The 23,507-nt window shown below is 42.4% G+C and overlaps 1 protein-coding gene across 1 annotated transcript; it reads left to right on the plus strand.

Moving 5' to 3' along the window:
* Positions 1-1,483: 1,483 nt before the first annotated feature.
* Positions 1,484-22,711, plus strand: LOC121875489 (dendritic arbor reduction protein 1-like). Its single transcript, XM_042380085.1, has 4 exons — positions 1,484-1,969; positions 12,231-13,083; positions 14,669-14,728; positions 20,430-22,711. Exons 1-4 carry the CDS (start codon positions 1,841-1,843, stop codon positions 20,618-20,620), a joined length of 1,233 nt encoding a protein of 410 aa, XP_042236019.1. The 5' UTR covers positions 1,484-1,840; the 3' UTR covers positions 20,621-22,711.
* Positions 22,712-23,507: the final 796 nt, after the last annotated feature.

Here is a 23,507-nt window from a genome sequence, read left to right on the forward strand (position 1 = left end):
AGATAGCAATCGTCTTGGTGATAAGATAACGAACACTGTCCCGATAAAGAGAATGAGAGATATAACACCTCTAGAATATAACAATAAGTGGTCCTATAACTGTCAGCGTCCCAATAAACCGAAAGTTGTTTAAGAATTCTAATGCTATCTGGGGCTTAGGTTAGGTTAGGTTAGGTTATATTAATCATAAAGTACATTCTTCAGGTGATCTCATTAGTGTCTCTTATAAGTGAGAAGGTGTATCTTATTAACCTCTACTGTACCAATTAAGCAGAGGGGCCAGTTATCTTAAACGACCTGCCATTCTCTCGAAAATCTTCCTCCTCCCTCCATCTCTCCCGGCTTCCCTCAACCCCCCCCCCCTGCTTCCCTCCCTTCCACACCTTGTCGATAAAACCAGGTGTGCCGTTAAGGACGAAGGTGATAGTTAATGTACCGATTATAATGTTCCACCAAGCTTAAGCGATACCGTGCTGATAATATTCCTCTAAACTTAAGTGATACTGTGCCGATAATTGTGCTCCACCAAGCTTAAGCGATACCGTGCCGATAATATTATTCCATCAAGCTTAAGTGATACCGTACCGACAATCTTACTTGGGTCAGTTGTCTATCAGTCAGCTGTCATCACCGCTGTTACTATCAGACAGCCGTTATATCTCAAGTGTTTCCTGTGTGACCTGATCAACACTTAACCACTACACACTACTTAAAACACTTGTCCAGGTTAGGTTAAGTTAGGTCAGGTTAGGTTAGGTTAGGTTAGGTTAGGTTGTGGCTTCCGTGTATATTGTAATTGAGTTTAGTACCACACACACACAGACACACACACACACACACACACAGACACACACACACTTAAGTCACACATCACTCCCCCTCTCATCCCTGTGACTGCCATCAACGCATCCTCCATCAACACACTCCACTTCCTCCATCAATACACTCCACATCCTCCACCCCAACACACTCCACATCCTCCACCCCAACACACTCCACATCCTCCACCCCAACACACTCCACATCCTCCACCCCAACACACTCCACATCCTGCATCTACACATGTTACACCTTAACCATAACAGAGTACACTACACGACCATGAGTGCGTGGTATACTTCTCTGTAACGGGGGCGCTGAAGTGTCCATCTTTGGGGGGATGGGAGACTGACTAAAAGAGACGAACTTGCACCGGAAACAAAATTCAATCTGAGGTACACCATTTGTAGTGTAGTCTCCGGCAAGTTGTTTATTGACTTTTGTTCCGGCTTCTGTAATCATCCAATCCGTTTCATTATCCTCGGTGTTGTCGTCTCTTCCTCGGTATAGCCGATACAGTGACTGGTGAAATATAGGATCATTAGACCAATGGAGTAAAAATGTAAACAGAGCAGTGGTGGGGGTAGCATGTGGCGATCACGTACAGTCAGGAGGGACTAGAAAACGTGTGTGAGTGTCCAGGCGGCTCACAGTCAGCCGGCGTCTACGGTCGGAGGCAGACGTTCTCCGTTCTCCTGCCCTCTCAGCGTCCTCTCCGCGCCCCACACCCCCCCTCGCACACTTTCATGACCCCCCTCACGTGTCTGTGTAGGAACACTTGGCTGAGAGCTGTGTTTATCCGCTACTACGACCTGTCGCCCCACGCGGACATCTGGGTCACGTGACACTGAAACTCGAGGACGTCCCCGTCTTGTTGTGGTATTGTTGACAGTGTTGACGCAGAGCATCACACAGCCAGGAAAAGAGCGCCCAATCATCTAGGTAGAGCCCGGAGCTCACACCACCAAGGTATAGAGCCCCCGGAGCTCACACCATTGAGGTACAGAGCCCTGGAGCTCAGATGGATGCGGTGTGTGAGCGCGTGCGTCGCGTCGCCGTCATTAGTGATGACGACCACATCGTGCCTGACTGCGACGACCACATGAGCGACTCTCACGACCCCACCGCCCTTCCCTGGGCCTCCGTCTCCGTGAGTATCCTACTGCCTTTGTGGCCACCCTGTACCACTGTCTGGTCACTGGTGTTTTTACCTTACCTGAAGCCTTCCTTGTGTCTCCTAAGCCTCTCATCCTTCACTCTCGCCCTTGTGTCTTAAGACTCTCATCCTACCATCCTTCTCTCTCCTCCTTGTGTCTCCTAAGCCTCTCATCCTTCACTCGCCCTTGTGTCTCCTAAGCCTCTCATCCTTCCTCGCCCTTGTGTCTCCTAAGCCTCTCATCCTCCACTCTCGCCCTTGTGTCTCCTAAGCCTCTCATCCTCCACTCTCGCCCTTGTGTCTCCTAAGCCTCTCATCCTTCTCTCTCCTCCTTGTGTCTCCTAAGCCTCTCATCCTACCATCCGTTTTGTCTTGTCCTTGGAAGCACCGACATGACATAAGAATTATCCTTGTCACATCCTCCCTTATCCTATCTTCCGCTATTTCATCCTTCTTAACCCGTGTTGCAACCTCATAACACTCCCTTCCCTCTTCCTTCATCCTACGACTGTACTTTGTGTCACCCAATCCCTTCATCCTACTGACGTGTGTGTGTGTGTGTGTGTAAGGATTGTTTTTGTTTACATCCTTGTTTCATTCTGTCATGTACCTGTGTCATCCTTTCATCCTCCTCGGCTTCAGGTCTTTTCATCCTTGTAAAAGTATCCACAGCTTCGCCCACCATCCTGATAATGACAGACACGAACACAATTCCAGCGAACCTAACCTACCCTAACCTACCCTAACCTAACCCACCATCTCTCTAGCACCCGCGTCTCTCATTCTGGTGTTGTAATAATATTGAGAGTCAGACCCACGACCACACACAGGTTACCTTAGAGATAGAGAGAGAGAATGACACAACGTACCTTAGAGAGAGAGAGAGAATGACACAACGTACCTTAGAGAGAGAGAGAGAATGCACAACGTACCTTAGAGAGAGAGAGATAATGACACAACGTACCTTAGAGAGAGAGAATGACACAACGTACCTTAGAGAGAGAGAATGACACAACGTACCTTAGAGAGAGAGAATGACACAACGTACCTTAGAGAGAGAGAGAAAATGACACAACGTACCTTAGAGAGAGAGAGAGAATGACACAACGTACCTTAGAGAGAGAGAGATAACACACAACGTACCTTAGAGAGAGAGAGAATGACACAGAGAGAGAGAGATTACAGCTTACCTTAGTGTGTTATCTTTATGTTGTTTCCAGGGAATTACTTAATACTTCTCTCTCTCTCTCTCTCTCTCTCTCTCTAAGGTACATTGTGTGTCATCTCTCTCTCTCACTAATGTACGCTGTTATCTCTCTCTCTCATTTTATCACTTTCTTTCATTATACAACCCCTTCGTCAGTCTGTTGTCAATATTCTGGTAACATTGGTCTGTTGCCTCGTCTTACCCATCGTTTATATTATCCCTATTGTGTATATTTTGTCAATTCCGTAATCGAAACACTAATTGACTATAAAGTAGAATAAATCAAAGAACTAGGTGATAAAAAATGGATATTATACAATTATAAAACAATAATTAAAAAATACATACTTATAACCGATTCATACAGGCCAGAGTCTATGGGAATTCAGCTACAGCCGCTTAATTCGTTTATCCATCCGACCGCTACCACGCTTCAGGAGTGGAAGGTCTCCACTGCGGAGGGAGATCAGCTGCTAGATATTTGGTGCTCCATATATGTGAGAAGTATTGTATGGAAGCTTCTGCCGGTGCTGGTCCATACTGAATGGGGAAACTCGAAGAACGCTCTTTGCAAATCTTACATTCTCAGGCGGTAGATAGTGGAAGGTGCCGTTGTTGACTGCTGCCATGTTTCTGGTATCAACCTTAAGTACCAAATGGCTAAGAGTATTGATGAACAGTTTGGCCGTGACTTTTTCCACAGCATTATTCATGAAGTCTTCAGTAGTGTCTCCTTCAGTAGATATGCGGCCTCAACAATCTCTGTTATGACATCTCCAGAATTTTTTTTCCCTCTTTACGTTTCTTGTTGACGTAATAACGATGTCCTTGTAAAAGTAGTGCTTGACTTTTCTGTGAAGTTGTGGGTATGGATACTGTTGTCTCACTCAGCCCAGGACACTATAGACAGGCCACAGCTCTCTGGCTACTGACTGACAACTAACCGATTTACTCTGAACATTTTTAGGTAATAGCTTTAGCGAGTTGGGTCAGGTCAGGTATTGAGGTCAAAGGATCATCTGATAATCTTCAGCTAATAACTCAAGAGGGTTGGATCTGACCTGGATATTGATATGAACTTCAGCTTAACGACCATCAGCAACTTAACACAACTGTACCGTAATTTTCACATTAAAATAATTATGTCTTGATTACCCTCATAGGTACGTCAGGTAAGGTTCCATCGGCTCACCTGAAGCATCGCCACCCCAGCTTATCTCACCTAACACTATTTAGAGGAATGAGGTTAGGTTAGGTCAGTTTAAGATAGGTTAGGTTAGGTCAGTTATGGATAGGTCAGTTTAGATAATTATTTTCCCTACATTAGTAACGCGCCTTAGTCACTTAAATAACACAAAGACGAATATTCACTATTTTCCTACGTTATGTTTTGTTTTCATTTCCTTAACTAAACATAAACAGAAACACATTCCAGAAGGAGAGTTTTTTCCTGATTGTTTTAGCGTCACACATCCTTCCCTTACTACGTATATATTTTCCCTATTACAAAATAAAGTTGCGGTAGAATTTTCTTCACTCGATGTAGCTGCACTTAAGGTACTGTTCACTGTGCACTTAAGGTAGATTAATTAAGGACTTAAGGTAGGTTATATTATGGACTTAAGGTAGATTAATTAAGGACTTAAGGTAGATTATAATTAAGGACTTAAGGTTGATTAATTATGGACTTAAGGTAGATTAATTAAGGACTTAAGGTAGATTAATTAAGGACTTAAGGTAGATTAATTAAGGACTTAAGGTTGATTAATTGTGGACTTAAGGTAGATTATACTATGAACTTAAGGCCATCTTTGTTTAAGTACAATAGTAGCATAAACGAACACTGTAATGCATCTTAAGTGAAAAAACACTTAAGAGGAAACTTTAACCTAAGAACTTATGAGAATACGATTTTTGACACTCGAATTATTATAGCAGAGACGGGAAGGGAGAAAGAGAGAGAGGGCAGTAAAAACTAGTAGGTGTAGCGCTTGAGGGTAAACCGACAACTCAATTATCTAAAACTAGCGCTCAGGAAGGAAATACAGGTCGAGAGAGAAAAAGAAGGGTGGATAAGATAAACAGATAAGAAAAGACATTCAGAAAACACATCACAGATTGTTGGTTCAAATGAACATTAGACACCCTAGTTAATTCACGTGATGATTCAACCAAAAAACCGAATCCAGGTAAAAAAGTCACAGGTAAAAAAGTCACAGAAAAAAAGTCACAGGAAAAAAAGAAAAGTTAACTATCGAATTCTCACATTTTTTAAGGTTAATATGTCAATCAGTTTCAGTAACCTAACCTAACCTTTATTACCGGCCACCAAAAACCCACCCTACCCTAACCTAACCCCTACAGGTAGTCATAGGGTGTTTAATTAGTATGTGAAATAATCAAGGGTGTCTTATATTCACGTAATACAGTTCATTAATATATCCTCCCCTGTATATAGTTATATAGGCTCGTAATGAGAGTAGTTATGTGTCGAGTCTTCTGTGTATTGGTTTAATTGATTGCCCAAAGGAAAGATATAGAGATTTTCATGACCATTACTTCTTAAAAATAACCAAAAAAACGTTTAAATAATAATTTCTTTAAAATATATTAGTATGGGGTCTATAACAACGTATATTTGAGCTGGCTTTTGTATGCCACGGTATATTTTTTCAGTTTCTGGCAATAATACGTTTCCATTAATAATAATAAAAACATTATAGTACTGGTAGTGTATATAGTCACCTTTAGATTAAAACTTATGAATTAACCACTTCGTATTTTTATAGGTCAGTATACCTTAAAACTTGCATTCGTTATCTTTGATCTGGCAAACGAAGTGAAAATCTCGTCTTGAAAGTTTTTAATCTTGTCTCGAGGTTTTCGTTTTATCAGTCAGGGATAACACTGATAAAATCAATAAAAGATAACAGATAACACAACGGTAAAGACTTTTTTTTTCATCTCGGTGATATAATAATCTTGAGGCTGACGTATTTTCCCTTTTTTTGGAAATATTGTTTGTTATACGTGACCTTTGTGTTAATTCTATATAAGAGTTAATTACTACCACTTAATTTATGCGATCTTTGTGAATCATTTATAGCGACACGAATTAATTGTCGTTGTTGGTATTCCCAGACGTGTGTAGGAGGATTTCTTTAGGAAGTGTTTTACTAATGTATTTAAGTTAGACTCTTCAACCCAAGCTTATTTCACCTGAAGATTAACAACCTTAACACTATTTTGGAGGGTGGTTAGGTTACGTTAACGCTTGGGTAGGGTGGTTAATCTTAAGGTGAAATAAACCAGAGTGGAGATTCTTCAGGTGATCCACTGTTTGGTTTTAAGACAATCAGTGTTCCATTGTTGTGTCAAGGTGCAGGATAAACAATTAACTGATTTGATAGTCTTCTGAAAAATAAAATATACGTTACAGTAATTTTGAAATGCATTGTAGCTGTGAGATTACAGTATATGTAACAGTATTTACACTACACCATTACATATTAGCCTACGTATCATTTTTAAATCGTCATAAGTTAAAAATAAATAAATCCAGATTGTCACGAATTTTCCCATAATTATAACGATCCATGGAAGGAAACGTCAAAATTATCGGAAAAGGTCACAATTAACAGGTTGCATGACACGTCACCTAACACCGGAAGCTAGAGATCCGTCTCTCTATCCGATGAGTTGAGACGTTCAAACAATATCCTTTTGCAGCTCGTGACCGTGTGTAACATGGTATATTATTATATTCTAACATTTTCTTCTTTGTTTATTGAAAATCATGACTCACATATTTTCCAAAGATTACTAAATATTATGATTATTAAATTATTTCTTTACAGTCTCAACAAGATAAGATATTTTATAACAAGTAAATATCAGAAGAGAAACACAAGACCACCAAAACAAAACAAAAAACGTGCGTAGACCTCTATTGAACTTTTTTCCCAGATATCTCAGGGAATATTAGTGTCTTGCGTTAGCTTACTCACATATTTGGCGCCATTAAAGAGTAAATGAAAGATCGTATGTGTGTTTATGATTCTGTTAATTCGGATGTGGCTCCAACATTACTCACAAGTGACGTAAATAAAGGGAGGAGCGTTAAGGCCAGCAGACTCCCCCAAGACCGGAAATGATACGTGCGGAATTGCTAAAGAGGTTTGTTATTGTTGTCACTTGTTGGGGATTACTTCAACACACACACACACACACAGACACACACACACACAACAATGTCTTCATCCTTATTTACATCTCTGTCTCTCTATTCCTCCCACTTTTATTCTCTTCTCTACACTGTCTCACCATTCTCTCTCTCTCTCTCTCTCACTCACCCGGAAACTGCGTGACCTGAGGCTGGCACCTCCTGTTAACACAGTCGAGCCCTGACCCCTATTGACCTGGCTCTTGACCTCGGTCAAGTCTCACCTTCACCTCCTGCGTGGCCATCCTCACTACATCAAATCACCAGGGGAGGGAGGGGGAAGGTGATGTGGTAGAGGGGGAGGGGGGGGGAAGGTGATGTGTAGAGAAGAGAGGGGAGGAGGGGGGAAGGTGATGGTAGAGAAGAGAGAGAGGGGGAGGGAGGGGGAAGGTGATGTGGTAGAGAAGAGGAGGGGAGGAGGGAGGGGAAGGTGATGTGGTAGAGGGGAGGGAGGGTGAAGGTGATGGGTAGAGAAGAGGAGAGAGAGGGGAGGGTGGGGGAAGGTGATGTGGTAGAGAAGAGAGAGAGGGGAGATAAAGAGGAAATAAAGAAGTGGGGGGAGAAGAGGATGAAAGAAGGAATAACGAAGATAATAGAATAAGATAAAGAGTGGAATACCTTGAGAGAGAGAGAGAGCGAGGGAGGGACTGGAAAATGATAAATATAGAAACAGATGGAAGTAGAGGATAAACGAAGGAAGAGAGAGGCGAAAGATAGATAAATAAGAATAGATAAAGATAAAACAGATTTAGAGAATTAGAGAAAAGCAATTGGACAGATAGACATTCCCAACAGACAGACAGACAGACAGACAGACATGTGCCACACTAGAATAAGCGTGTCTTGTGGAAGTGAGCTGGTGTGGTGGTGGAGGGAGGGAGGGTAGATGTCACACAGTGGTGTCAGGTAGTCAGGCGGTGCTCATATGGCTTGTACGATCGCGTGACATCTCTCTCTCTCTCTCTCTCTCTCTCTCTTTCTCTCTCTCTTTCTCATTATCTCTCGACCTTCTTCTTTGTGTATATTACTTTCTCTCTCCCTGTCTCTTTGTTTCTCTCACAGTATTAGTTATTATACTTCTCACTTTGTTAATGTTTATCTTTCTCTTTCTCTCTTCTCCCTTTTAACTTTCTCTGCCGTTGTTTCTGTTAATTTCTCTCTCTCTCTCTCTCTCTCTCTCAACAGGCATTATCCTTCCTACCTATTTAATGACAGACAGACAGACAGACAGATAGACAGACAGACAGAGACAAACACTATAACCACCCTCAATTTAAACCAAATAATTAACTTATTTCAACCTCTAACCTGTCCAGCTTCTGTATCTAATAGAATTTAGCTATTGTTAAGTCAAAGGGCTATTGTTACGCTCCATCTACTCAACTTCTGTCGTTTACTAACAGCAGGAGCTTTTGTAGGAGCTGTAGGAGTAGTGGCTGTGTCGTCTGCTGTGAAGGGGAGTGAAGGAAAAGGACTTATGGCTCTATAGTCAGGTGTTATAGGGGTTATTATTATCTTGTTACCGGCTGCACTGAGAATTAGCTTTGACATGCAAGAGATTTTAGCTTTAATGATTATATACAAGAGGAGTGAATATTCTTCTTGTTTGGAAAGTACCGTAACTAGGTTGTAAAGACTGCAGGGGATTATCAACTTTGTAAGTACCGACTGTAGGGGTTAATTTCGCGGTACTGTGATCGTTTTACAGCTTGGCTATAAAAATAAATTCAAAGTATATTCGTTTCTTTGTTAGAGGGCAATAAGGTTCAAAATTCATCTTGATAGGTTGCCGCGGCTGTATTGAGGACATAGCACACACCATTTTTAACTCTATGGTCGTGTGGTTTAAGGGTGTAATTTTACGTTATAGAAGATACACAGACCTAAGTGGTGTGCGCGGGCGACTCTCAACTCTTTGTGTAGATGATTAAAGGTTGGTTCGGTATTACCTGGGTTTAAACATTCAAGAAGAGTTGTCAGTATGTCATCAGTGAGAGAGAGAGAGAATGTGAGGCGAAGAGGGAAGAATCTTGGTTAGGTTAAGGGGAGAGGGGGGAAAGAGTGAGTTTGTTGTTGTGGTGGTGAATTTATTTGTCAAGGCTAATTAAACGCTTTCACTAAGTTTCTAAGAGTTATTATTGTTATTATTTTTAGTATTATTATTATCGGTGTTATTATTTTTGCTGATATTATTATTATTGTTGATGTTATTATTGCTCTTGATGTTGTTATTGTTATTATTGTTAGTACATCTGCCCGGGTTAATAAAACGGCTTCAGTGAGTTTCTACATACAGTTTAGAAACACATAAAGGAGAGAGAGAGAGAGACGTTTGCTGCTGTTGTTTTAAAGGATATTTAGTTACTTCACCAACCACCAGTGTCTTGAGAAATGCTCCTCTTAAGTATTACCTGTGCGTTATTACCTGTGTGTTATTACCTGTGCGTTATTACCTGTGTGTTATTACCTGTGCGTTATTACCTGTGTGTTATTACCTGTGCGTTATTACCTGTGTGTTATTACCTGTGTGTTATTACCTGTGTGTTATTACCTGTGTGTTATTACCTGTGTGTTATTACCTGTGCGTTATTACCTGTGTGTTATTACCTGTGCGTTATTACCTGTGCGTTATTGCCTGTGTGTTATTACCTGTGTGTTATTACCGGTGGTATTACCTGTTTGTTATTTATCGAACGTCTCTTAACACAACATTAGTTTTTATTACTAATATTAACAGTTGTGAAGTAGGTAAGAAGCAAAGACCAGGATCACCTGAAGCAATGTCGCCCCCGTCCGCCCACAGTCAATATTTACCTGATCTAATTTAACCTCATCTAATCTAACCTGACATGACCTAATCTAACCTAACCGAATTTAACCTAATCTAACCTAACCTAACTTGATCTAATTTGACCAAACCTAATCTAACCTGACCTAACCCAACCTAACCAAATCTAACCTAACCTAACTTGATCTAATTTGACCAAACCTAACCTGACCTGACCTAACCCAACCTAACCAAATCTAACCTAACCTAACTAGATACAAATATTCCCCCTAAAGCACATCGACTTACACAATGGTAAACATACTACTTGGCAATTGCGGTTTTGGGCTGTGTTTTTTTTTTTTTGCTCTCAATGAATGAATCACCACAACGCCTCTACCGTTTCCTGTTGTGTGGGAATCCCGGACTACTCACTCATTCATCATGATTTTGTATTTTTATTTATAGTGAGCGTTTTACTTCCTGCAGACAGATATACTTTTGTTCTGAGTGACCGCAACTGACGCGGGCTACCGGGAAATATTTTATGAATGAACTTGGGAGTGGTTTGGTGGAGGAGTGGCCGATGACCTGGTTTAACACGTGTAGGTTAAGCTGTAATTATAATCCTTTACTACAGTCGTTCATTTTTGTGGAGGATGGTCCTATTCCTATACGCCTTGGCTTACCCACTCGAGTATTCTGTCCAATATTATCGATTTCGCGCGTCATTTGTGTTTTAAAGTAACGCGTTTTTTGGAATTTTGTATCAGAATTATAATTATTTTTTTAACAATATATGTATACGTAACATAATCTGAATTTACAACAAGAAGTTATGAAACTTAGAAGGATAATATTAACTACCTTAACCTAACTTTACCTAACGTAACCTAACCCCACCAAACTCTAGTTAGCGTTAGAATATTTAATCATCGGGTAAAATAAGTCAGGGTGGCTAATCTAGGGGTTAACCATCCAGGTGTAGGGAGAATGTGTGGTGGGAGGGCCCAGTAAAACACTCAAGGGAGCGGCGAGGCAGGTGTTGTCCCCAGGGGTGTTGACGAATGGTCGGGGGGACACCTGTGTGTGTGTGTGTGTGTGTGTGTGATACGCTTTAAGAAACATACGCTTACACAGTGGACATATATGTTGAAACAAGCAAGTAAACTTATACATATATCACACACACACACACACACACACACACACACACACACACACACACACACACACACACACACACACACACACACACACACACACACACACACACACACACACACACACACACACACACACACACACAGAGCTTTGCAACACTCAGCCTTGGAGGACATTCCTCAGTGACCTCATTCAAAACCATGGCGTCATACGCCTTGACCTTAGCTGACCTGACCACAGCAGATCAGAGCCTGAGGGTAAACACGTGCAGCAGGTCGTTAAGAATATACCTCTTATAACCCTTTGGTCATTAAGGTGACCCAGGTGTGGAGGGGAGGCTGAAGTAGCAGTGACCCGTGAGTTGGTTATCCGGGGTCAAAATGGTTCAAGGGTTTGACCTCAGATGATGCAGGTAATGAGGATTGACCTTGTCTAGCCGAGGGATTACTGGCGGCAGTCAGATAGGCGCCGCCGGACCCTCCACAGTACGAAGGACTTTATCTCTATCTCACTTAACTTACGACACAAATGCATTCTCGGAGATACGTAAGTTAACGATTTCATACGCTAACCTAACCTAGCCTACAAAGCTTCGACGTCGTGAGTGAAAATGTTAATTTGTCATTACAACGTGTGAGAGCTTCTGATGACGTTAGGCGAGTGAAGGTTGTTGTTGTTCCTGGTGTGGGTCTTACCTGTCCTCCACACACAACCATTCTCTTGTTTCCTTAATCTTCATTTATCTTATTCTTCATCGCGAATCAAGGAAATACTTGGAAAATATAACTATACGTTAAATCTTGGTGAAGATAGATAGTTATGCAAATATAAAGATAGGTAAACAGATAGCCATTATGTATGACCTCGAATAACCCTAAACAATTCTCTCTCTCAGGCGGAGCTGGATAAGTACCTGCCCAGTCTACCAGAACAGTCGGTTCAGCCTCGACGCGACTCAGCCTCCCAGATCGACGAGTTTTTCGAGGGCGAGGTGGATCCCAATACGGTCGGCTGGGTGGGCGGCCGACGAGGGGCGACCACCACCACCTATGTCTCACCCGTCAGCCGAGACCCCCACGACGAAGACGTATTTATCAAGCCCGAGCCCATCCCTGTGGACTCCAAGTTGACTATGTGGGAGGACGTCACCTCCTCCATCAGGCACCTAGACCCTGAGGCACAGGACTCCTCCCTGGGGGGTCACCTGGGGGGCATGAGTGCCAGGGGCTACCACCACATATCTCAGCCCCACACCAACACCCACGTCAAGCTGGAGGAGCCCACGCTGACACAGTGCCACCTGTCAGGGGAGCTCCCTAAGTTATTGTCCACTCCGTCGCCTCCCCCGCCCCTGATCATGCCACCTCGGCTGCCGTCCCTTTCCTCTACGCCCACATCCGCCCACCCGGCCTTTAGATTCCCCTCCACCCTAGGCCAGCCTACCAGGCTCTGTATGCCGCCCACGCCGCCCGCGTCTGACCATGGGTCACCAGCGGACCTGCACTTCCGTCGCACTCCACCCCCACCCTACGTGGTCCCTCCTTCACCCACGTCCAGCGCGGGCGTGGGTGGCATCGCCGTGTGCACCACAAGTATGGGTGGCGGGAGAAGTATGGGCGGCCAACCCCTCATGTTGTCCTCACCGTCGCTGCCCTCCACACTCCTCAACGACTCCGGTATGGTCAAGTACTCCCGCAGGAACAACCCGGAGCTGGAGAAGCGACGCATCCATCACTGTGACTTCCCAGGTACGTTGTGTCCTTGCCTTTGTTTACATGCTGCTCTGGCTCCCCCCATTATTATATGACAGATTATTTTATATATAAGTGCTTTCTTCTGTAGTAAATGTTGTACTGGACTGTGCACCATTGTAGGGCAGGTGTCATTGCCTCTGTAAACCAGTATGATACAGGCATAGTATCTCCCCTGTCACACACATAAACAGTAGCCTAGCTGTATCGTTCAAGGTGCTTCTTGTAAGATAAGATCTGTGTAGAGTGCTTCATAACATTGCCAGTTGAAGCACTTTTTAATTTATGGTCTAGGCAAGTATCGTTAGGTTAGGTTAGGATAAATTTGGTTAAGCTACGGTTGGTTATGCTTTGTATGGTTAGGTTAGGGTCGTTCGGTGTTCATTGACGTAAGTTTGTCAGAAAAAAAACATGAATTACTAGGAAACATTGCACCTCTATTCTTTCCCAGGGAATTACCACTGCGACTGTCATTCATTTTGTACTTCTACGATTGTATCATAGGTACTTTCCACAACCATTATAGCATAGGTACTTTTCACCACCATTATGACAGGTACTTTCCGCCCTCATTATAACAGGTACTTTCCACTACCAATATAATATAGGTACTTTCCACAGCCATCATGATATGGTTACTTGTCACTACTCATTATTAAGAACATAAGAATGGAGGAAACTGCAGCGGGCCTATTGGCCCATACCGGGCAGTCCCGTTTACACCCAACCCCTATTGCTCATATAAGCATCCAACCTATGTTTGAAGCTATTCAGCGTATTCGAGTTAATGATAATATTTGGTAATTTGTTCCATTCATCCACTACTCTGTTTCCAAACCAGTGTTTACCTATTTCACGCCTAATTCTAAATTTGTCTAATTTAGATACAGGTACTTTCCACAACCATTATAACAGGTACTTTCCACTACTATTAAAGTATAGGTACTTTCCACAACCATTACATAAGAAAATAAGGAGTCTGGAGTCTGCAATAGGCCGGTTGGCCTGTGCATGGCAGCTCCTGTCGAGAGTTACTACCACTCTCTATCATCCATGAATCTATCCAGCCTCCCTTTGAAACTTTCCAGAGTTCCAGCACTTACTACAAAGTTGCTAAGCTTGTTCCACTCGTCCACCACCCTATTTGTGAACCAGTTTCTTCCTATCTCCCTCCTAAACCTAAACTACCATTATAATATAGATACTTTCCACTCCCATTATAATATACTGTAGATACTTTCCACAACCATTATGATGTAGGTACTTTTCACTACTCATTATTATATGTACTTTCCACAACCATTATAACATAGGTACTTTCCAAAACCATTAAAACAGGTACTTCCCACGACCATTATAACAGGTACTTTCCACGACCATTAGACACGGGTACTTTTCACAACCATAATAATTGGTACTTCCCACAACCAGTATAACATGTACTTTCCAAAACCATTAAAACAGGTACTTCTCACGACCATTATAACAGGTACTTTCCACAACCATTAAAACAGAGGAACTTTCCACAGCCATAATAACATAGGTACTTTCCACAGCCATAATAACAACTTTCTCTTTTCAGGTTGTACGAAAGTGTACACCAAATCCTCACACCTGAAAGCCCATCAGAGAATACACACAGGTGAGTACTACTGAGAGAGAGAGAGTGTGTAATAGTACGCCTGTGTGTGTAGAGAGAGACGTGTATCTTGCTCTTGTGAGACCACACCTGGATTACGCAGTTCAGTTCTGGTCACCGTATTACAGAATGGATATAGAATCCTTGGAAAGAATTCAGAGGAGAATGACAAGACTAATCCCGGGCATTAGGAACCTTGAGTATAGAGACAGGTTAAAGCATCTTAATTTGCACTCCTCGAGAGACGTAGAGCGAGGGGCGACCTGATAGAGGTGTATAAGTGGAAGTCAGGGCTAAACAAAGGGGACATTACAAAGGTACTCAAACTATCCAACCAGGAGCGAACTCGTAACAATGGTTTTAAATTAGACAAATTTAGATTTAGGCGGGAAATAGGTAAACACTGGTTTGGAAACAGAGTAGTGGATGAATGGAACAAGTTACCAAATATCATCATTAACTCGAATACGCTGGATAGATTCAAACATAGGTTGGATGCTTATATGAGCAATAGGGGTTGGGTGTAAACGGGACTGCCCAGTATGGGCCAATAGGCCAGCTGCAGTTTCCTCCGTTCTTATGTTCTTATATTCTTATGTGTGTGAAAAGTATGGCTGTGGAAAAAGAGAGAGAGAAAGAGGACCAATCGTGGTGACGTAATACGCATCCTGTGAGAACGTTTGTATGTCCCACACTTCACAATATTTCCTAACACTATGAACGTGTAAGAGGAATAGTGTGTTGTTGGTGGAGGGTGTCGTGTACCACAAGATATTTCATCACTTCCAGAACGCGTTAGGAGAGGGACAAGCTAACCCCCAATGATTGTTCTTCTATTTGTTTTGTTTATTTCACGTACAGTAGATAAATGGATAATTATCCAGTAAAATCTTCATATAAGTTCGTATCCCCTGACTGTGAAGCGGAATAACACACTCACTTGAATTCGAATCTCAGGGTAATATCGACGCCATTTTGGGTGTATGTCTCTAAGTCTTTAACTTAAATTGGTGAGCTAACATAAGAATGGAAGAAACTGCAGCGGGCCTATTGGCCCATACTGGGCAGTTCCATTTACACCCAACCCCTATCGCTCATATATCCATCCAACCTATGTTTGAAGCTATCCAGCGTATTCGAGTTAATGATGATGTTTGGTAACTTGTTCCACTCATCCACTACTCTATTTCAAACCAGTGTTTGCCTATCTCGCGCCTAAATCTAAATTTGTCTAATTTAAAACCATTGCTACGAGTTCACTCCTGATTGGATAGTTTGAGTACCTTTGTTATATCACCTTTGTTTAGCCCTGACTTCCATTACATAAGAAGTTGTTTTAGAGTGAAAAAATTGACTTACGAATTTTTATGAATAATTTCAAAAAGTTTGTAACTGATCATAGAGGAAGAACTTGACTGACGAACGTTTGAGACAAGAGGGTGGATGGACGGCAGCCGGTGTGGTGTTTAACAGGAAGTTTGTTCAGGTACTTCACTGTCTGACCACTCGCCTCCTGTCTACCAGTGTCGGACAGAAGACCCAATGGACAAAACCCTCAAGACAAAATTCCCTGGGCAGAAATCCCTGGGTAGAACTCCTGGACAGAATTCCCTTGGACAGAACCTACAGGACAAAATCTCACTGGAAATAAATCGTTTATCCATCTTCTATTCTTTGTGGTTATCAGTGTGTGTGTGTGTGTTCTTCCTTCCCTCTCTCTTCCTCTCTGTCTCTTCTTCCTCTTTCTGTGTACTCAATTATCTCTCTCTTTCTCAGTCTCTCCTTTTCTATTATTTCTCAATCTCTCGTCACTGTTACCGCGTGAGAGAGAGAGAGAGAGAGAGAGAGAGAGAGAGAGAGAGAGAGAGAATGACGGCAACGTAGTCTGGGGATGGTATTCACAGGTGGGTGAACGTTGGTAACACTGTCTTGTCTAGCCTTGACGCCTGGTGACCCGTCCATCAGTGCCGCCATAGTTCACCGCACAGTGACATTCTTCACCATTTGTTGGCGAGCCTTTAAGCGTGTACTTTTAGGCGATTTTGTTGTTGTTGCAAATGATGTTACAGGTGGTGATACTAATGATCTTATTTTAGGGTAAGTTTTGGTCTATGATGTCCTTGTACTTTAGGGTTTTTTATGTAGTTTTCAGTAAGACTGTTGCACCACCTCAAGGAAATTGTAAAGAAGTGCATCTGTTGGTTATGTCATTGAGTTGATAAATTAGGTGAATGTGTCGTAATATATCAAGAACTTAAGTTAAAATTGTAAGATTCATGTAGGTAAGATTATATTTGTCACGGCAATATAAAATTTATTAATAAAATCATCGTTACTTACGAAAAGTAGTTAAGAATCCTTTTAACGATGGCTTTCATTTATAAACTCGAAAACAGTTTTGTAACAATGGACAGTGTTAGATACGAGAGAAGTAAGAGAAGAGTTGAGATGGGCGGTGAGGTGAAGGATTCGGACGAGGGGAAGCTGTGGCCAATGAGCGACGGCGCGAGCCTTCATTCACAAGTCGTGGTGTTGCCTGGGTACGATGACTGAGGCATTCTTACGATAACCACCTGTTATCCCTTCACCCGACACGCGTTCTGAATCCGGGTTTATTTGATTGTGAACTATACATTCCAGGAGAAATTTATGGTAAATAATTATGTAGAGCGTTAAAATTGATCTTGGTAAATTAAAACGTAATTATTTGGCCATCTGGTGGGACTAATTTGAACCGCCTGGGGTGGGATGTTCCACGGTACCATTAATTATTCATAGAGCCATAATCACGTTGTAGCTCATTTGTCTGGTCACGGTCATAGACACACGTAGCGACGGATGCCAAGGGCACTACTTTACCACTCAGTACACGGCGTCTGCGGCCACCGGAAGTTGTGTCAATTGGCGGTGTCTGGTAGGTGGCCGCAGGGAGATCAGGAGACAGGTTCCCGCCAAGTGGCCGCAGCTTCTTGCACACGTTTGCCGGGATTCGTGTTAGTGACCGATTGGGTCTTGGCGATTAGCCAGTTTGTTGGCCGATAAGATCTCAAGGACTTTTTGATTAGAGAGTAGATTCACGTTGGTCATCTTTATTTTTTTTTATTCCTTTCACTTAGAAAAGTCTGAAATAATAATTACTAGAATGCAAGTAACAGATCTAAAATAAAGTTTGATAACCAAATAACTTACTAACGGAGAGAATATTATTAATAGACCTAATAGACCAATAGAAATAAATTAGTTAACACAGTGAGAGACTCAACATTGAGAATAATAACCCTAAAAGGACGTTATGTAACCTACCCAAACCTGTCCATATGATGATGGTGATGGCGTCGCTAAACCACCAGCTTGCAGGAAGGAATTCCCGAGCTGGGGAGTGAGTGTGAGGCTGGGGCACGCAGGGGTCACCAGGGGAGGTCAACCGGCAGTGTGCGGGAGGCGGGGGAGGCAGGAGGAGAGGGGGGGATGAGAAGGATTTTTGGTGAGTAGGCGACGGGATGTTGTACTGTTGCTACGCTGGTCGCTCGGAAAAAAGTACTGCTCTGGGGAAGATACTATTTATTCTCTCAACATTCACGCATTGTCTTTAATTTGTTGTGGCAACGACTTTTGTGGTCCATTGATAAAAATAGGTAAAATAGATGGACGGTTCTTGACGGGGATACTTAGCACTTCACTCGCGCTTGTCTGGGTCTGGCCATTTTGTCTGACCTTTTTATCTAGTAATTTTCTGAATGGCCGACATCCACCTTACTGTTATCAACTCTGAATGACATTCTTACTGTCTGGTCAACTTTACGACCGAGACCGACTGGCTTTCTTGACTGACTGAATAATTTCTCGAACAAGTTTGTATTTTTTATTTGCTTTCCCCGTGTCTCTTGGGGCACTGCCGGGCTTTTGGTTTTCTTCTTGGCTGCTTTGTATGTATGTATGTATGTATGCATGTATGTATGTACTTTATGTATGTATGCATGCATGTATGTATGTATGTATGTACTGTATGTATGTATGTATGTATGTATGTATGTATGTATGTATGTATGTACTGTATGTATGTATGTATGTATGTATGTATGCACGTCTGTATGTTGTGGTTCCTAGGATAAAATGTTAAATAATCGCCTTTTGCAACAACTTATTATGTACAATGATACACTGGACCAGACATTATTATTATCATTAGTATTATTTTAATAGTAGTAGTGGTGGTGGTGATAGACAGCGTGACCTGGTAGAAAGGACAGCTTAACCTTGTTGAGGACGGCATGACCGGGTAGAGAGGATATGACCTGGTAGAGTAGAGGACAGGGTGACCTGGCAGAGAACAGTGTGACCTGGTGGAGAGGACAGCTTGACCTGGTAGAGGAGAGGACAGTGTGACCTGGTGAACACTGGCAGGACAACAACACTGGGCAAGGCTCATCTGACAACAAGTTTATGGAGGTCGCTGGAGGCCGTGGTCATTATGGAGGTCGCTGGAGGCCGTGGTCATTATTCTTCTTCATCCTCATCTCCTTCCCTACCTTCCTCTTCTTTATATCCTCCGCCTCCTCCTCCTCCTCCTCCTCCTGCACGTCCTCCTAGTCCAGCAGAGGACATTGTAACCTGCGCCAGGAGGGGGTGAGGGAGGGAGGCTTGAGGCTGATACAATCCCAGCAGCCTCCCGAACCTGTTACTGCCATTGTCCCGCCGAGAGAGAGAGAAAAAATATTAGGGGGTTAAGATTGAAGTGAGTTCTTGAGCCAGGAATGTTGATTTCCGATGATCTAGAATGAGGAATAGTTAGTGGGAATGTGTAAGGATGTTGAGGTGGTCTTGGTGGAGGGGAGGCTGAATGTGTAGGTGGAAGGATTTTTAGTGGTGTTTTTGAAGTGAGCTCCGGGGGGTGGTTAAAAGGGTTTGTTGGGAGGGACAGGGAGGGAGAGAGTGAAGGAGGTGGGGGTGGTTTTGAGGATGATGCTCTCTTAACCGGCCGGGCCTTGAGTGCATAGCATCATGGCCGGTGCTCGTTTTTATGAGGTGTCCGTATTAGGCGATGGTGATGGCCATATAAGGAGTGATGGGCGGAGTCAGCTCGTTGTCCATTGAGGATTCTGGGTGTGGGGGAGACAACGCCCTCGTTCACACCTTCCCTCAGGTTCATTCATAAAAATTTCTGCACATTTGTTTACATCCAGGACTCATCTGAACCCGTCGTGGTCTTGGCTTCGGCTGTTGTTTGTAGACCCTGACCTTGTGTCACCCCACCAGCGGTCACTGTATACCTAGGAATGTGTTCTTATATGCTGAACATAATATACTCTATTTCTATTACATTGATTCAAGTTACTGCAAAATATTGTCCATTTTATGACGTTTTTAGAACTACTTGGATATGTACAATATTTTCCTTCAATCATTTGCTTGTAGGCCTTCAGCTGCTCTAATCTAACCTAACCTAACCCACATTGGCTTGGATCACCAGAGTGTTGCACGACTGGTGACGGCTGGGTGGTTGCTGACGGTAGGGTGGTTGGTGACGGTTGGGTGGTTGGTGACGGTTGGGTGGTTGGTGACGGTTGGTGACGGTTGGGTGGTTGGTGACGGCTGGACGTTAACGTATTTCTTGTATCTTAATAATAATCTTCATTTATCTTGACTTATATTAGGTGGTACATTTCTCAACTGTGCCTCACGCAGGTGTTTTTTCTTCCCACAGGTGAAAAGCCGTACAGGTGTCACTGGCCAGAGTGTCAGTGGAGGTTCGCCAGATCAGACGAGTTAACGCGGCACTACAGGAAGCACACGGGAGCTAAACCCTTCAAGTGTAAGGTGTGTGAGAGATCCTTCGCCCGCTCTGACCACCTCGCCCTCCACATGAAACGACACATGCCCAAGTCCCAGAAATGAATCAACGACAACAGAAATTTGGCGACGATTTTCTTAACATCAGAACGTATCTGACGATGTGCTTTGTGCAAGAAGAACGACCAGTGACTTCATGGTATCCAGGAAACTCTCCCCCAAGTCTTGAGTATTGCTTCTTTCAGCGACAAAAAAAAATGTGACGGAAGGGAGGGGCTGCGTTGTGCTCGACCATCACCCTTCAGTGGTATCTATACAGTGAAAGCGGGCAACAGCTACTGGTTAGGTAGGACCTTGAAGATGAATAAGATGTGATGGGTCGACTCTTGTTGTGAGGAGCGTCACTTCCAAGGGCATAATCCTTAGGAAACATAAAACATTCAAATGCCGTCCTTTTGGATTCGAAGAAAGCATTTTATAGCATTTTATACTTATACATACATACATATATATATAAATATATATCTATATTTTGTAACGGCTTTTTCGTAGTATTTAAAGAAACGTGAGTTGATAAGTCTTCTATCGCCTGTGAACTGTGACGTATATTATACAGTGCTGTTGACCATTGACCTTCAACACACACACCACACACACTTCGAATGAACCATAATACATATGCTTCGTGAGTTCGAATCTCTCATTTTGCTCACAGGATACGAACACATAACAGACTATCGCGAAGGAACCTTATTAAAGTGACTTCATTAGTTCGAATCTGTTCGTGAACCAACAGGCAGACTCATCAAGGCAGACTATCGTAATCGAATCCACTCTCTTGTAAAATGATTCGTGGGTTCGGATCTCCCTCTTTTGCTCACAGGACACAAGGCAGATTATCCTGAATGAACCCACTGAGACATGATTCGTGGGTTCGAATCCACTAGAACGAGCTTAAGATTTATTATTGTTACGGTATCAGTGTTGATGTTTACGCAAGACGCTACACAACACGACCATCCGTATCTAAGTTAGTCCACCAATGCCGAGAAGGACTTTAACTTTTAATGAGTATATATGTATCCACTCATACATGTACAGTGTGTCCCAAAAGTTCGTATTTACATATCGACGAAAAGTGGAATTCCTTTTTTATTTTGTAGGAGTCGGTTCTGATCAGCACAGGGATTGATAAATATTCAAAGAGGATTAGACGGAAGAATTATAATTGACATCTGTGCATGTAAGTCTATAAGATGGAATATTTTGAACGTTTTGATGAAGTAGAAAGTAAACAGTGAATTCTGTCTTATGTATATGAACTTTTGGGACACCCTTTATATCCACCATATTGATAAAACACTCATTCATTGTTTCATCTCTAAGTACGTGAATCTGATAAAATGTTCATCCGTTTTTTTTCCATCACTGAGTGTTCATGTTCACGTTCATTTTCCACAGTGACGTTCATTAATTTTATTTTAATACTCTCCCTCCCTCCCTCCCCACACTCAAGGCCAGGCATGTTCTGTCGATTTTTTCCAAACTTGACCTTTGAGATATTTTTACTCAGCGCTTTTTGGTTCCGTGTAAGTTTTTTTTAAATAGGTATAATTGAATCTTTGAGACGTCTTTTTTACCGAAGTAACACATAAATTTTCCATATTAATTAAATCGATGAAGCGCGTGAATCACTCTGCTTGTCGAATCTTTGAAACACGTGACGCACTCTGCTTGTCGAATCTTTGAAACACGTGACGCACCCTGCTTGTCGAATCTTTGAAATACGTGACGCACTCTGCTTGTCGAATCTTTGAAATACGTGACGCACTCTGCTTATCGAATCTTTGAAACACGTGACGCACTCTGCGTGTCGAATCTTTGAAATACGTGACGCACTCTGCTTGTCGAATCTTTGAAATACGTGACGCACTCTGCTTGTCGAATCTTTGAAACACGTGACGAACGCTGCTTGTCGAATCTTTGAAACACGTGACGCACTCTGCGTGTCGAATCTTTGAAACACGTGACGCACCCTGCTTGTCGAATCTTTGAAATACGTGACGCACTCTGCTTGTCGAATCTTTGAAATACGTGACGCACTCTGCTTGTCGAATCTTTGAAACACGTGACGCACTCTGCTTGTCGAATCTTTGAAACACGTGACGCACTCTGCTTGTCGAATCTTTGAAACACGTGACGGGTCGAATCTTGAAGCTGAATAACTGTGCTTATCGAATCTTTGAAACACGTGACGAACTCTGCTTGTCGAATCTTTGAAGCGGGTGAATCTTGTGAATCTTTGAACTGTGCTTGTCGAATCTTTGAAACACGTGACTGCTTGTCGAATCTTTGAAACACGTGACGCACTCTGCTTGTCGAATCTTTGAAACACGTGACGCACTCTGCTTGTCGAATCTTTGAAACACGTTACGCACTCTGCTTGTCGAATTTTTTAAACACGTTACGCACTCTGCTTGTTGAATCTTTGATACACGTGACGCACTCTGCTTGTCGAATCTTTGAAACACGTGACACATTATGCTTGTCGAATCTTTGAAACACCCGACTCACTCTGCTTGTCGAGTACTTTTATATGATGAATGAAACGTTGAAGTCTATTCAGGATTTTGTAATACCATGAACATATTTTTTTTTAAGCTTCCGAATGTAAAATCCGCTCCAATAGAGAGAGGTTCCGCATTTCAAAAGCTCGACATCATTGCTTCGAATCCTTTCATACCACTCACTCGTTCAGCAATTAATTTCGTTCTTTATTTAGTGTTTTTTTATTTTATCCCATACAATCCCTAACGCTATTATAATATTATTATTCTTATTCTTATTTCACTTTACGTAGTCATTATTGTTTTTATGTTAAGGTAAATAGCTAAAGAGACAAGTGATTCAACCAGCTACTTCTTGATAACAAAAACTGTATAACGAACTGAATACAGTACATTGTTAATAAGATCTAATGAATCAACTTATT

The sequence above is a fragment of the Homarus americanus genome, unplaced genomic scaffold (genome assembly GCF_018991925.1).
Source record: "Homarus americanus isolate GMGI-L3 unplaced genomic scaffold, GMGI_Hamer_2.0 scaffold51859, whole genome shotgun sequence".
Lineage (NCBI taxonomy): Eukaryota > Metazoa > Arthropoda > Malacostraca > Decapoda > Nephropidae > Homarus > Homarus americanus.

Coding starts and splice junctions, on each gene's coding strand:
- LOC121875489 (XM_042380085.1), top strand. CDS start 1,841: ATGGATGCGGTGTGTGAGCGCGTGCGTCGCGTCGCCGTCATTAGTGAT. Junction 1,970..12,230: donor TTCCCTGGGCCTCCGTCTCC/GTGAGTATCCTA, acceptor TCTCTCTCTCAG/GCGGAGCTGGATAAGTACCT. Junction 13,084..14,668: donor CCATCACTGTGACTTCCCAG/GTACGTTGTGTC, acceptor TTCTCTTTTCAG/GTTGTACGAAAGTGTACACC.